At 36.9% G+C, this 13,669-nt stretch overlaps 1 protein-coding gene across 1 annotated transcript; it reads right to left on the bottom strand.

The window, feature by feature from the left end:
* Positions 1 to 1,229: 1,229 nt before the first annotated feature.
* ldhd (lactate dehydrogenase D) lies at positions 1,230 to 10,417 on the bottom strand. The gene is made up of 11 exons (XM_065291616.2): positions 10,244 to 10,417; positions 9,925 to 10,037; positions 9,437 to 9,578; positions 9,210 to 9,351; positions 8,924 to 9,083; positions 8,648 to 8,847; positions 6,031 to 6,159; positions 5,834 to 5,961; positions 5,255 to 5,345; positions 5,058 to 5,169; positions 1,230 to 2,463 (listed from the first exon to the last, which is right to left on the bottom strand). Exons 1-11 carry the CDS (start codon positions 10,322 to 10,324, stop codon positions 2,298 to 2,300), a joined length of 1,464 nt encoding a protein of 487 aa, XP_065147688.1. The 5' UTR covers positions 10,325 to 10,417; the 3' UTR covers positions 1,230 to 2,297.
* Between the last annotated feature and the right edge of the window lie 3,252 nt (positions 10,418 to 13,669).

Below are 13,669 nucleotides of genomic sequence, written 5' to 3'. Positions count from 1 at the left end.
GCTTCTGTCCTTCACGTTTCTGTATGTGACCGACCAACCGATGGTCTGGTAAGGTAATGTTGCTTCACTACTGTACATAAAGCCCAGAGATACACTGGTGTTGAATCTATTACGAGATCATTTGTATGATCTGCGTGTACTTTTTATTTTTGAAAACCCGTGGGAGACCTCACAAGAAAACCATTTAATCTTCAGGATGCCTCTCTGTCTACTGTATAAACAGCAATCACTGTTAGAAAATAATGTTGCCGAAATTGTAAAAAGGTCGAAAAATAACCGCGAGGTAAAATTTCGACAACCTATTCATTTTGTGTGGAATAGAAATAGCGTTTTGAAAGTTTTTCTGCTTTGTGCCTGTAAATGAGGGCGTATACACACGCCATCCATCAAAACAATGGATAATTTCACCTCTGTGTGCAAAGCAAATCAAACGAATACTGAAATGGAGTTGGATAGTGTTGCACTATGCGGTAAGACATTGTCAAAATCCGTTTTATTTTTTCATTCATTCATTTTCACATTTTTGTATGCTTATTCTCAGAGGACATGAATGATGACTGTTTTTAGGAGGTACAAACTCATTGTATAATGGTTTTGATGTGCAATCTGTGGGGCGAGTAATAATGACAATGATCATACATATAATTAAAACAAGATGAATAAATCCAGATGTTTCTTGCTTTAATTCATCATTACACTACAACAGCGTGACATCAAATAAATGGGTATAATATCACCCATCGCATTCATTCGCAAAATACATTCATACAGATGCATTTGAAGGTTGTCAATCAAAAGTACAAGAAGAGATACCGTGGGTACTATTACTACAAAGAACAATCTCCAGAATAAACACAATCATTTAATATGAATTCACATTTTAATATGGCGTGAGGTATTAAAAGTCATTTAGCACTGCAAAAATTATTGGATTGTTTTAACCCATTGTTGGGTAAAATATGGACAACTCCAACCGTATGGTTCAAATTAACCTAGAAAAGGTACGTATTCTACCTAACCATGGAAAAAAGTACACCTTTGTTATCTTTTAATAAGAAAAACCCTGTACATTAATACTGCATATCCATTATAATACCAAAGAAATGATTTAAAGGGACATTCCACTTTTTTTGATAATACGCTCATTTTCCAGCTCCCCTAGAGTTAAACATTAGATTTTTACCATTTTGGAATCCATTCAGTCGATCTCCGGGTCTGGCAGGTCCACTTTTAGCATAGCTTAGCATAATCCATTGAATCTGATTAGACCATTAGCATTGCACTCAAAAATGACCAAAGAGTTTCGATATTTTTCCTATTTAAAACTTAACTCTTGATATTATCCAGCGACCAAAAATAGTCCCCTTGGTTACTTTCAATAGCAGGAGACTATTTTTGGGCAATGCGTAATACCATTGCGCCTCCTGCAGCCATCTTACGGCAGCATAGTCTTTGATTAACTCATGTTGCCAGTGATGCTAATGGTCTAATCAGATTCAATGGTTTATGCTAAGCTATGCTAAAAGTGGTACCGCCAGATCTGGCGATCGGCTGAATGGATTCCAAAACAGTAAAAATCAAACGTTTAACTCTAGGGGAGCTGGAAAATGAGCAAATTTTCTAAAAAGTGGAGTGTCCCTTTAAAGCCACAATATGTAGGATTTGCACCACTAGAGGTTGCTATTTCACAATAACCAAGGCGAAGCTTAATTAATGACGTTATGAAGGAGTGGTTGGGAAGTTTTGTTTTTACCATCAAGAGACTTTTATCTGCATGTTTGATCATTATTTTATGCCATCATAGTGAATTAGCTGCAAGGCCCAACAGCTGCGTGTTAGATGCTGTATAACCGCCACTATTGCATTTGTCCACTCATGTTGCCATAGTTTCTACAACCGGAAGCTCAGGATAGCGCAGATATTAAGTCACTGAAAGGGAGACGATTAGAAAAGAGACGAGGGATGAGCTGTTATTTAAAATAGGAATTTCTCTGGATTTACAAAAATCCTTGGCAACTTTTGGGATAATGCAAGTACACAACTCAATTAAATATATCACATTGTGCATGTGGTTTTTAGATATATTATTACAAAAATCTTACATACTGTGGCTTTAATCGTGCAAAGATTAATATATATATAGACGTGATGAGTCAACATTTTTTCTATGTGCAAATTGTGTTGTGATTGAAACCATGTTTCTTCCCAGAATCAACACCCCATCTTATAACATCTAACTAGAAAACAAACCTCATATTCGTGACATCTAGTTTGCATAAACTGCAGTGCATCTACACCTATAACACCTTCCCAGGATTCATGAGGTCATTAGGGTCCAAGCCTGCCTTCAGACCCTGCATGACTTCTATAGCAAGGGGTCCGACCTCTTCCTGGAGAAGGGTCCGCTTTCCTAGACCTACTCCGTGTTCACCGGTACAAGTTCCATCCATTTCCAATGCCCTCCTAAGAGAAAATGAAAGAAACAACAGAGAAGGAGAAAAAGGAGCATGACAAAAGTGATTAAAACCTTCATTAGGGTTTGAAACTGAAAGTACAGTGCATATATCACAAGAAATGCAAATGTCAAAATCTATGTGAATGCACCCTTATGGCACTGCGGTATTCAGACACTCGGGCTCATCAAGGTAAAGCATTGATCATCTCGTTATTCAGCAACTTAACCCATATGGCAAAAAAATACATTTCCCTGGCCAAAAATATATTTTAAATATATGCTAAATACATTTTGTAGATATATTTTTGAATTTTTAACCTTCATATATCAACATATATTTCAAAATGTTTTTAAAGGGGAAGCAAATAAATTTCTTATTTTACATCCCATATGGCAAAAAAATACATTTCCCTTCCCAAAAATATACTTTTTGAATATATGCTAAATACATTTTGTAGAAAGTAATGCTCAATTGAATATATTTTTGATTTTGAAAATATATTTAGTTTTAAAGGAATAGTCGACCCTTTTGCCATATTAAACTATGTTATTACCTCAACTTAGACGAGTTAATACATATCTATCTTTTTTCAATACGTGCACTGTACAGCGCGTCGTGAATGTGTTAGCATTTAGCCTAGACCCATTCATTCCTATGGTACCAAACAGGAAAGCCACCAAACACTTCCGTGTTTTCCTTATTTAAAGACTGTTACAGGAAGACTTATACTAGTAAGTATGGTGCCACAAAATAAAACTTTTTTTGGTACCATAGGAATGAATGGGGCTAGGCTAAATGCTAACACATTCATAACGCACTGTACAGTGCACGCATTGAAAAAAGAAAGGTATGTATTAATTCGTCTAGGTTGAGGTAATAACATAGTTTAATATGGCAAAAGAGTAGACTATTCCTTTAACCTTCATATATCAACATATATAAAGGGGATGCAAATACATTTCTAATTTTACATCCCATATGGCAAAAAAATACATTTCCCTTCCCAAAAATATATTTTTTTAATATATGCTAAATACATTTTGTAGAAAGTAATGCTCAATTGAATATATTTTTGATTTTGAAAATATATTTAATTTTAAAGGAATAGTCGACCCTTTTGCCATATTAAACTATGTTATTACCTCAACTTAGACGAGTTAATACATATCTATCTTTTTTCAATACGTGCACTGTACAGCGCGTCGTGAATGTGTTAGCATTTAGCCTAGACCCATTCATTCCTATGGTACCAAACAGGGAAGCCACCAAACACTTCCGTGTTTTCCTTATTTAAAGACTGTTACATGAAGACTTATACTAGTAAGTATGGTGCCACAAAATAAAACTTTTTTTGGTACCATAGGAATGAATGGGGCTAGGCTAAATGCTAACACATTCATAACGCACTGTACAGTGCACGCATTGAAAAAAGAAAGGTATGTATTAATTCGTCTAGATTGAGGTAATAACATAGTTTAATATGGCAAAAGAGTAGACTATTCCTTTAACTTTCATATATCAACATATATAAAGGGGATGCAAATACATTTCTTATTTTACATCCCATATGGCAAAAAATAAATTTCCCTTCCCAAAAATATATTTTTTGAATATATGCTAAATACATTTTGTAGAAAGTAATGCTCAATTGAATATATTTTTGAATTTGAAAATATATTTAGTTTTAACCTTCATATATCAACATATATAAAGGGGATGCAAATAAATTTCTAATTTTACATCCCATATGGCAAAAATTTATTTTTTGCCTGAAAATATTTTAAATATATGCTAATATTTTTGAAGTTGAAAATATATTTAATTTTAACCTTTTTAAAATGTTATGTTTAAAGGTTCGTAACATAAACAACGTTTTTCTTCCAATACGATGTGAACATACTTCCTTGGATTGAAATATATGCAAATATATATATATATACTTTTAAAATATATTTCAAAAAATACAAAATTGGCTAAAAAATATTTTGGTGAAAAATATATTTTTGTAAACATTCCAAAATATATTTCAGCAAATATATTTTCAGGCCATTTTTTGTATATTCTGAAATATATATATATTATATATTTTATTTTTTTTTGCTGTAAGGGAAGAAGTGACCATACAGAGAAAAAATAAAAGACTGCAGTCAATTTATAAATTTGCATTGTTAATTGTAGGGTGACCATACATGCCATTCTTCCCGGACGCGTCCTGGCCAGGATTTCGGGTGCGTCTACCGGAAGTCGTATTTATCGACCGCATATATTATAGAGGATTATTATTATTATTATTATTATTACAAAAAAGCAACCGTTATATTTTAAGGTCAGAATGAAACTACAATTGTATGTCTTATGTTTTTAACAGTCAACAAATATGACTTCCGGAAGACACACCGAAATGCTGGCCAGGACGGGTCCGGGAAGAATGGCACATATGGTCACCCTATTAATTGCATAGGAATAGAGATTGTTGTAGGTTCAAGTCCAGCAAAGGGCTCTATGAATAACACATATACACATTTAAAGAAGCAGTCGTATCGCAGTCACATATGAGATCACTGAAAGCAACAGTGATACCAGGAATGTGATGTAAAGTACCTGGCCAGTCTCTGTGCAAAGTCATGAACCCTCTGCACCTCATCTGGGTCATTGGGATCCAGCACCATTAGACAATGAAAGTTCCCATCACCCACATGTCCTGCGATCGGACCTTATAGGAAAACATACTACAGTATAACCCTAACACATAACATTAACAACAGAAGCTCTGATACAAACCAGGCAATAAAACCAACCCGTGAGACTGTTCTTGATTAAATCCTCTTTGGTTTCCACTATAATCTGTGGTAGCTGAGAAATCGGTACACAGACGTCTGTAGAGTACGCCTGTAAGAAAATCAATACAGTTATACACTGTTTAATATGGTCTTCAAATATATTGTGAAATCCAGACTAAAGTCAAGGTTATGTTCTTTAAATTACATAAGATGATTTTATGTACTCTCCAAAAATGACTTTAAATGGGTTTTCACAGACAGGGTCACATATTAAATATTTGATTTATTAAACAGATGTCACCATTCACCAAGTCAGTACGTGATGGGTTGTTGGGTTGCACATGCTTTTGATTTTTTCAGACATTATAAATAAACCGACTGGAACAATCTGTGAACATGGGTCATGTGGTTGCAACCGCTGTACTGCTAGAAGAATAAAATCATGTGAACACCCGAAAAGTACTCAAAAATCCTCCCTTGTGCAGTCGTGCCAAGTTATAATAAAAAAGGAACTGGTCTCAAGGATACGGTCTGAGTTATAAGCAGATAAACAGTATTTGTCTGAGTCAGAATCATATGTGAAGTGAACAATCTGACCTTACAGCCTGGCCTCAGGGCCTGGGCAGCGTACCAGGCGTCATGACGGGCTTTCCACAGTCGGCCACGAATCTCCTCATCCTCCGCCCAGGCAAAATCCGAGCCCCCGTTTTCCCGCGTGATCTCCTCTGAACGGAAACCATGTGACATTCTTTAGTTGCCCAACCAAATGAATTATAATTTGGGTTCACGTATACCTGTGATGGACACCTGCTCCTCCATGCTCTTTGAACTTCCATGAAACTCCAGGAAGAGAGTTGGTGCTACAGCGTAGGACAGGTTGTTGAAGCGATTGCAGGCGTTTATCATCACGTCGTCCAAAAACTCTATGATGAAACGCACCAGCAACAATTCAGATCTCAGAAGTCTCGATTTAAAGATCTTTAAGAGACCAGTCATGCCTGATTACTCATAAATTGGATGGAGCTACGGGTGGAATATTTTCCCTGAGTGAACTGCAATGGGAAAAACACTTTTGTTGTTCTGAGAACTAAGCGATTGATTAAACCCTTGGATGCACTCAGACTTCACTATGCATATGTGCCGTGATGGCTTTTGAATAAATGTTTATGCTATTGCAGGATGCAGCAATGAACAAACTTGAATAAAACAAACGGTTTTGAACTCAATCACACGGCCGAGAAAGACTACAGAGCATGTTATGTTTCAAGACTAGTGCCACGATCCTTTTGATTTTACTTCAAAAGAATAATTTGCTAGTGCGGGGTATACATCAAGGCAAAGGATTTGATTTAAAAGGAATGAATTAACTAGTAAAATATATAACCGGACTACACTAGCTGGGTTTCAATCGAAACCTGAAGCAAATCTTTTCAAAATTCGCAAAACAAGAAAATGCGAATTTAGCAGTGGTTGCCGGTGACTTCTTTTTTCAAGGCCACACGATGCTTTTGCGAAGTTCTTCACAACATGCATGTAGCCCGTCATGTGTGTTGTTCGTAATTTCAAAATATGTGTTTTGCGCATCGAGTGAACCTATGTTCATCACGTGTCTTGTCAAAATAAGTGCCTGCTGCAGACGCGTCTAAAGGGTTTATGATAAAAGAGACGCTCGCATTGGCCAGATACTCGCATAATCTCATGCGTAATCAGAGTTTACTTTTAAGGGAGTGTCTTGCGTGTATTTTGTGAACGTGAGCGTCTCTTTTATCATAAACTGTTTTGACACGTGTGCAGCAGGCACTTACTTTGACAAAACACGTGATGCACATGGTTCACATGACGCAACAAACACATATTTTGAAAAACAAGCAACACACATGACACTCCGAACACTTATTTTGAATTTGCGCCCCTCGGAAGAGCAGTCACGAGCCGCCACTGGAATTAAGTGGATTTCCATCAAGTTGTTTGAGCGAATGATGGTGGTATTGGTAACCAACAGTAAATAAAACAAGGCATGCTTAAAAATTGATGTAAGTGGATGAAGTTATAAATTTACTAGCAGAATTTTTGATGCAGGCACTAGCAGCAAGGGCACTGCGGTGATGTCGAGCCCCATATATGGGAAAGACAACAGGTTTGTTCGACTACATGTGGCGCCGCAAGAATCGACAAGCAGATGACATCACAGTACCGTGAGAGCGATTCAAGAATACGGTGGAGTCTACTGTCGAATAATTCTCACAGTACTGTGATGTCATTCGCCTGTCGGTTCACATGAGGACAAACGCCTAACGTCAGCTGAACAGACGATCAGTCACGTGGGTCTAATGTTTGCCACGTCAGAATTTTTTGGCCAGTTGCGTTTCCATCTCCCATCATTCACATTTACTCTTTTTGACTTATGGAAAAAAACCACCTCAAGCAAGCATAAAAACTTTTTTAGAAATTTGGCGTTTCTTAAGCAATACTTCAAATGCGCATGAAATCAGTGTGATGGAAACCCAGCTACTGTTGCTTTGCATAAAAGCATCTGCCAAATCCGCAAACACACATCTGCATACATTTAAGGGTACGTTTACACAACAACAAAGTACTAAAACGTTTTATCTTTGCATTTTTACGTACAGACGACAATGTTCTTGTTAAAACAATCCCTGTTCACATGGATCCATAAAAATGTATTATTACTACTAGGCTAAAAGTTGGCAACTAAACACTTAAAAGTTTTCAAAAGCTTGTGTTTCAGATCCCCAAAACATCGTTGTTGTATGTGTAAATAAAGTATTTACTTGTATCCTGTGTCCAAACTGTTAATTTTGCAAGCATTTTATGCTAAATTCACCTTTACAAGATGTTTGGATATTAAAGCTCCCAAAACACAAACTGTTTCTGTGAAATCTGATGTTAATCTGAAGTACCTATATAGTAGTATTACATCCTTTATCTTCAGTTTAATCAGATTTATAAAAGACAGATTAGCTTTACCAATTCTTTCCAATAACGTACAAAAAAAATTAAGAAGGAGGAGTTACCATTACTACAGTTTCATTAGACATGCTGTTTTGATTCTCTTGTTAATGTGATATCACACTGACAAAGCCCCGCCCATAGCCATAGCATTTACTGGTTAACTTTACTCAAAAGCTTTTCTAAATGTGTTTGTTTGCACATTGTAGCGCCAATGTGGCTAAAGATCATATTGTATTCACAGGAATCAGATATATTTTCATCTGAAAGCAGTGGTTCATTTGCATTGAAAAGGCACACACATAAAAACAGTACCACCCAAATATGGTCATTTTGGACATGTTATAGCAAATGATTATTACAACTTATGTGTGTGTATGAATGGTAAGTGGATAAGATCTATTGACCTTTCAACCTTTGCGTTCCTCACATATCACTCACCTATGCGGGCAATGGGCACTCCAGCCTGCATGATCTCTACAGTGCTGTCCACCGCTGACTGGACTGATGGAAAAGAGCAAACAGCTGACACCATGCTCTCGGGAATACCGTATAGCCGGAGCGTGGCTTTAGTAATAATACCCAGAGTTCCCTCTGATCCCACAAATAGGTTTGTCAAGTTGTAACCGGCTGAAGTCTTTCTGAAAAGGTATAAATTTAACATTTCCTTTTTAAAAAGGTAGCTGATTACTAGATGAGAATTAAGTTTTGTATTACCTTGGGCGACGCCCCTTTCCTGCTGTATGGAGGACTCTACCATCTGCAAGCACCACCTCCAAGTTCAGGACGTTTTCACGCATTGTACCGTAGCGGACCGCGTTGGTGCCTGAGGCACTCGTTGCAGCCATGCCGCAGAGAGAAGCATCGGCACCTGGATCTGTAAAGACAACAATGTTAAATTATGTTACTCGTTTCCAAGTGTGTGTATAATAAAAAATCAAGGTTTAGTTTTTTGTAACCTACAAAATGTATATAATATACAGTACAATGAAATTTAACTGACCAACGGGAAACCAGAGGCCGGTGTCACGCAGATATGCATTCAAGCCTTTGCGTGTCACGCCCGGCTCCACAGTTACATCAAAGTCTTCCTGGTGAAGATCAAGCACTTGGTCCATCTTCCTAAGGCTAAAACACACACCACCCTAACAAGTACACGGTATGGTTAAAGGGGTATTTGTACCTGTTGTGATGGCATGCATCTGATGCATTTTTTACACTTTGACCAACCTTCAGAGCACCAACTCCTCCCTCCAAGCCCGTTCCAGTGCCAAAGGGGATGACGGGTAATCGATGGTGGTGACAAATTTTGGCGAGAGCGCTGACCTCCTCCACAGACCGGGGAAATACCACCACATCTGGTGGTTGACATCTGTAAAACAAACATAAGCAATGTAAAACACACAGCTCCCTGTTTACTTCTACAGTTTATAAGTGTTTATAAGGCAGTCTTGCCCTCCCCAATATGGCGGCACCGAAACACCTTAGCAACGGGCCAAAGCGCTTGACGCCGCTTCTATGTGCTTGTTCGACTTCAAGCGGCGCTACAAGAACAGACAGGCGGATGACGTCAAAGTACCGCGAGAGCGAGTCGAGAAATCACACGTAGAACTCGCTCTCGCGGAACTCTGACGTCATCCGCCTGTTGGTTCTTGCAGTGCCGCATGAAGTTGAACACACCTAATGCCTAATGTGTTTGTCACTCAGTCAAAGCTTACCTGTGCACGGACTCATCTCTCCCGTGCTGTTCTCTCACAGCTAAACCTACAGACACGCCTTCATCTCCACTGACCGCGCGAAACGCCGCAATGGCGCGCTCCACGGCTCCAGTCTAAACCAACACGTTGGTAAGTGTCCAAACAAAAATAACTTTATTTATTAATAATTGAATAATGTATGCGTCTGTTGAATATGCTACAATCATTTCTTGTGGAAGAAAAATTACTTGTGTTTGGCTAATTAAGCGAATTAGCATAAGTCCTTAGTGTCTTTCATTTATTTATAAGGTAAGGCAATTATGTAACAGTAAACGCTTACATGAGCAGATGAATATCTCCTGCACCTCCAGCACATAAACGGCAGCCGCGAAAAACGTAAGCTTTGTCTTAAAAATGTCATTTTACTGCTTACAATAAATGTGTTGCAATAATCAAGCTTTCATGCATAGACGCCAGTGGAGTTCTTATAGTGTATTTAAATATCCTTCCGGATCAACGTCAAGTCCCGCCCGCTATTCTACTACGGTCAAGACTAGCTTATGAATATAAATTAACGAAGTGACGTTCGCCTAACTGATTGGTTCAAAACGACGAAGACGTTTGACTTATGAATATTAAGTAGCACGACTGGACTTTTCAGAACAGAGCCGTGCAGTTACTCAATTAATATTAATAAGTGTATACCTGTAGCGTAGTAGGAAACGTATAATTTCATTTCTCGTGTTCGAGCACTAAAAGTAGATTTAGATGTAGATTTCAAAGCAACTTTATAAGAAAGACGAAGAAAAAAACATACACCACAGCAAAACAGGAAAATTATTAAATAATATCTTATTTCTTTTTCATATATGGATTGATTTTGAGTATATTTACTGGTTAAACTGAAGTTCTAGTATTTTTTTATGTCAAATAAAGCATCATTTTATGATTATAGGCTACAAGGCGACATTACTACAACAAACTATTGTGAGACATACAGGATTAATGCATTATGATTATTATAGAATAGACACAAGGTGGCGATATAGTTACACAGTTACTGTAGTTCTCTGTATTGGCCTACAGTTCAGTAGACATCAACCCAGACCCACAGTTTTTGACTTTTTGTCTGTCTGTGTGTGAGCAGCAGGTTTTCCACCACTAATACTAATGTCCAAAAACTTTTTTACATTTGCTTTAATGCATTTAATTATTATTAATTAATAATTATATGCTATTATTTAAAGCAACATGAAATGCATTCAATCTATACATTTATCATTATGCGTGCTACATGTGGATCAAACTCTAAACATTTGTGTTGCAAACAAAGTGCTTTACCAACTGAGCTACAGGACATTCATGAGAGTTTAGTTTTTTACTTTGTCCACACACAATCAGGACACAGAAATAAGTCACACAGGATACTGTCATTGTTTGAACTGGCAGGTCATATAAATCTATGATTGCATGATAATAGTGTAACAGTATATCTCAATGCACAAAGGTCGCCCGGGTACTATGAGGTGTGTTTCTCTAACACACCTAACTCAGTGCATCAATTGACCTTTAATTGTGACCTTTATTAGATTGTTAGCACACTTATGGGGTGCATTTCTTTGTAGATTCATATGGAAGTCTTGATAATGATTCACATAGTTTGTGCCGACTTACAGCATTGGTTCCCATAGTAACCATTGCGTTCTCTACCATGTATGAGCGTCATTTGTTTCCCATTGGGAGAGTTTGTCATTTACTCCTCTAAATAGTTACATTATGTCCATATTGACTAAGACAGACGAAAGCGTGTAGTTTTGCAAGAAGTTCAAACTTGTTGACCAAACCTGTTTCAAATAAAACCCACCCACATATTTGAAATCAAACAGATGTTTGAACAAGGCTTGGTGTTATAAAGAGAAAGAGAGAGACAATGCAAAGTATTTTACTTGTTTCACTTGGGTTATTCAAGGTTTATAAGTGTGCGTGATTGTTGAATTGTTTTATTTTAAGAGACTGGAAAAGAGTAGAGAGCAAAAGAGCGTGGAACACAACCCTCTTGTGACAAAAGCATTTCCGATTTGGCGAGGTGATGTATTTTGATGACATCACTGTCTCCTTGGCTCCCATGTTTTGATTCAGGATGTCAGTCAGTAACACCACAAGGGGAAGTGTGTGCCCAGAATCCTGATGGTTTCCTCCTGTTTTCTGGAATGTGAAGAACGTCCTCTGTTCTGACTTGTACATCCATCACTATTAACCCTCATGGTCTCTTCTGAGTGACTTTCTTCTTTTATCTCTGGTTCCTAATAATTAAAGGGATAGTTCACCCAAAAATGAAAATTCTGTCATCTTTTACTTACTCTCGTGTTGTTACAAACCCGCATAAATTTCTTTGTTCTGATAAACACGAAGAAAGATGTTTGTAACCAAACCTTTCGCAGACCTCATTTACTTCCATAGTAGGAAAAAAGAATACTAAAAAATAAGTAAATGGGGTCCACGAACGGTTTGGTTACAAAAAAGTATATTTAAAAAAATATCTTTCTTTGTGTTCATCAGAACAAAGAAATTAATACAGGTTTGTAACAACATGAGAGTGAGAAATTATGACAGTATTTTCATTTTTGGGTGAACTATCCCTTTAAAGGGCCGAAATAATAATAGGAACCATAATATAGGGATGTTACCCCAAAAAGGATTGTTCACCCAAAAATATAAATTCTGTTAACATTTCTGTCATTGTGTTTGACTGCTTATGGCTCTTTTCTCTGTGAAACACAAAAGATTATATTTAGAGAAATGTTTTTATGTCTTAACAAAGGAAGTCAATAGGGGTCATTGTTGTTTAGTAACCAACATTCTTCAAAATATCCTTTGTTCTCTGCATAATAAAGAAAGCCACAGGTTTGGAATGACGTAAAGGTGAGTAAATAATGAAAGAATTTTCATTTGGGGGTAAACTCGCTTTAAGTTTTTTAATCCCTTTCCAAGTATTTTAAATGGATAGTTCACTAAAGTATGAACATTTTTTAATCATTTACTCATCTTAAAGGGACATTACACTTTTTTTGAAAATATGCTAATTTCCCAGCTCCCCTAGAGTTAAACATTTGATTCTTACCGTTTTGGAGTCCAGGTGTAGTGATATTACGCAGTGCTCGAAAATAGTCAAGTAACCAAGGGGCCTATTTTCGGGCAGTGCGTAATATCACTACACCTGCTGCAGTCATGTTACGGCAGCAGAGTCCTTGATTATTACGGCAGAATGAGAGTATAGTTCCTAACCATATCTGCCTAGAAAATCACAACTTTTAATTTTCCGTCGGTCTTAGTACACAATGTAACTACAGAAGAATCAAGTTTTAAATAGGAAAAATATTGAAACTCTTTGGTTATTTTTTAGCGCAATGCTAATGGTCTAATCAGATTCAATGGATTGTGCTAAGCTATGCTAAAAGACCCGAGATCAGCTGAATGGATATTTTTTTTAAAAAGTGGAATGTCCCTTTAAGTTGTTCCAAATATGTGTTAATTATTTTGTTCTGCAAAATACAAAGGAAGAATGTTTGTAACCAAACAGATCTTGGGCACCATTCACTTTCATATTATTTTTCTACTATGGAAGTGAATGGTGCCCCAGATCTGTGTGGTCATTAATATTTTCAGTGTTCAGCATTATTTTATATATATATATATATATATTTAATATGTCCCTAATATGAAAATAATTCATATTGTGAAATATTTTGCAGTTACTGACGCCAAA

The sequence above is a fragment of the Paramisgurnus dabryanus genome, chromosome 23 (assembly GCF_030506205.2).
Source record: "Paramisgurnus dabryanus chromosome 23, PD_genome_1.1, whole genome shotgun sequence".
NCBI classification, from domain to species: Eukaryota; Metazoa; Chordata; class Actinopteri; order Cypriniformes; family Cobitidae; genus Paramisgurnus; species Paramisgurnus dabryanus.
The sequence above is the reverse complement of the archived record's forward strand: the minus strand, read 5'-3'. Positions and strand labels throughout refer to the sequence as shown.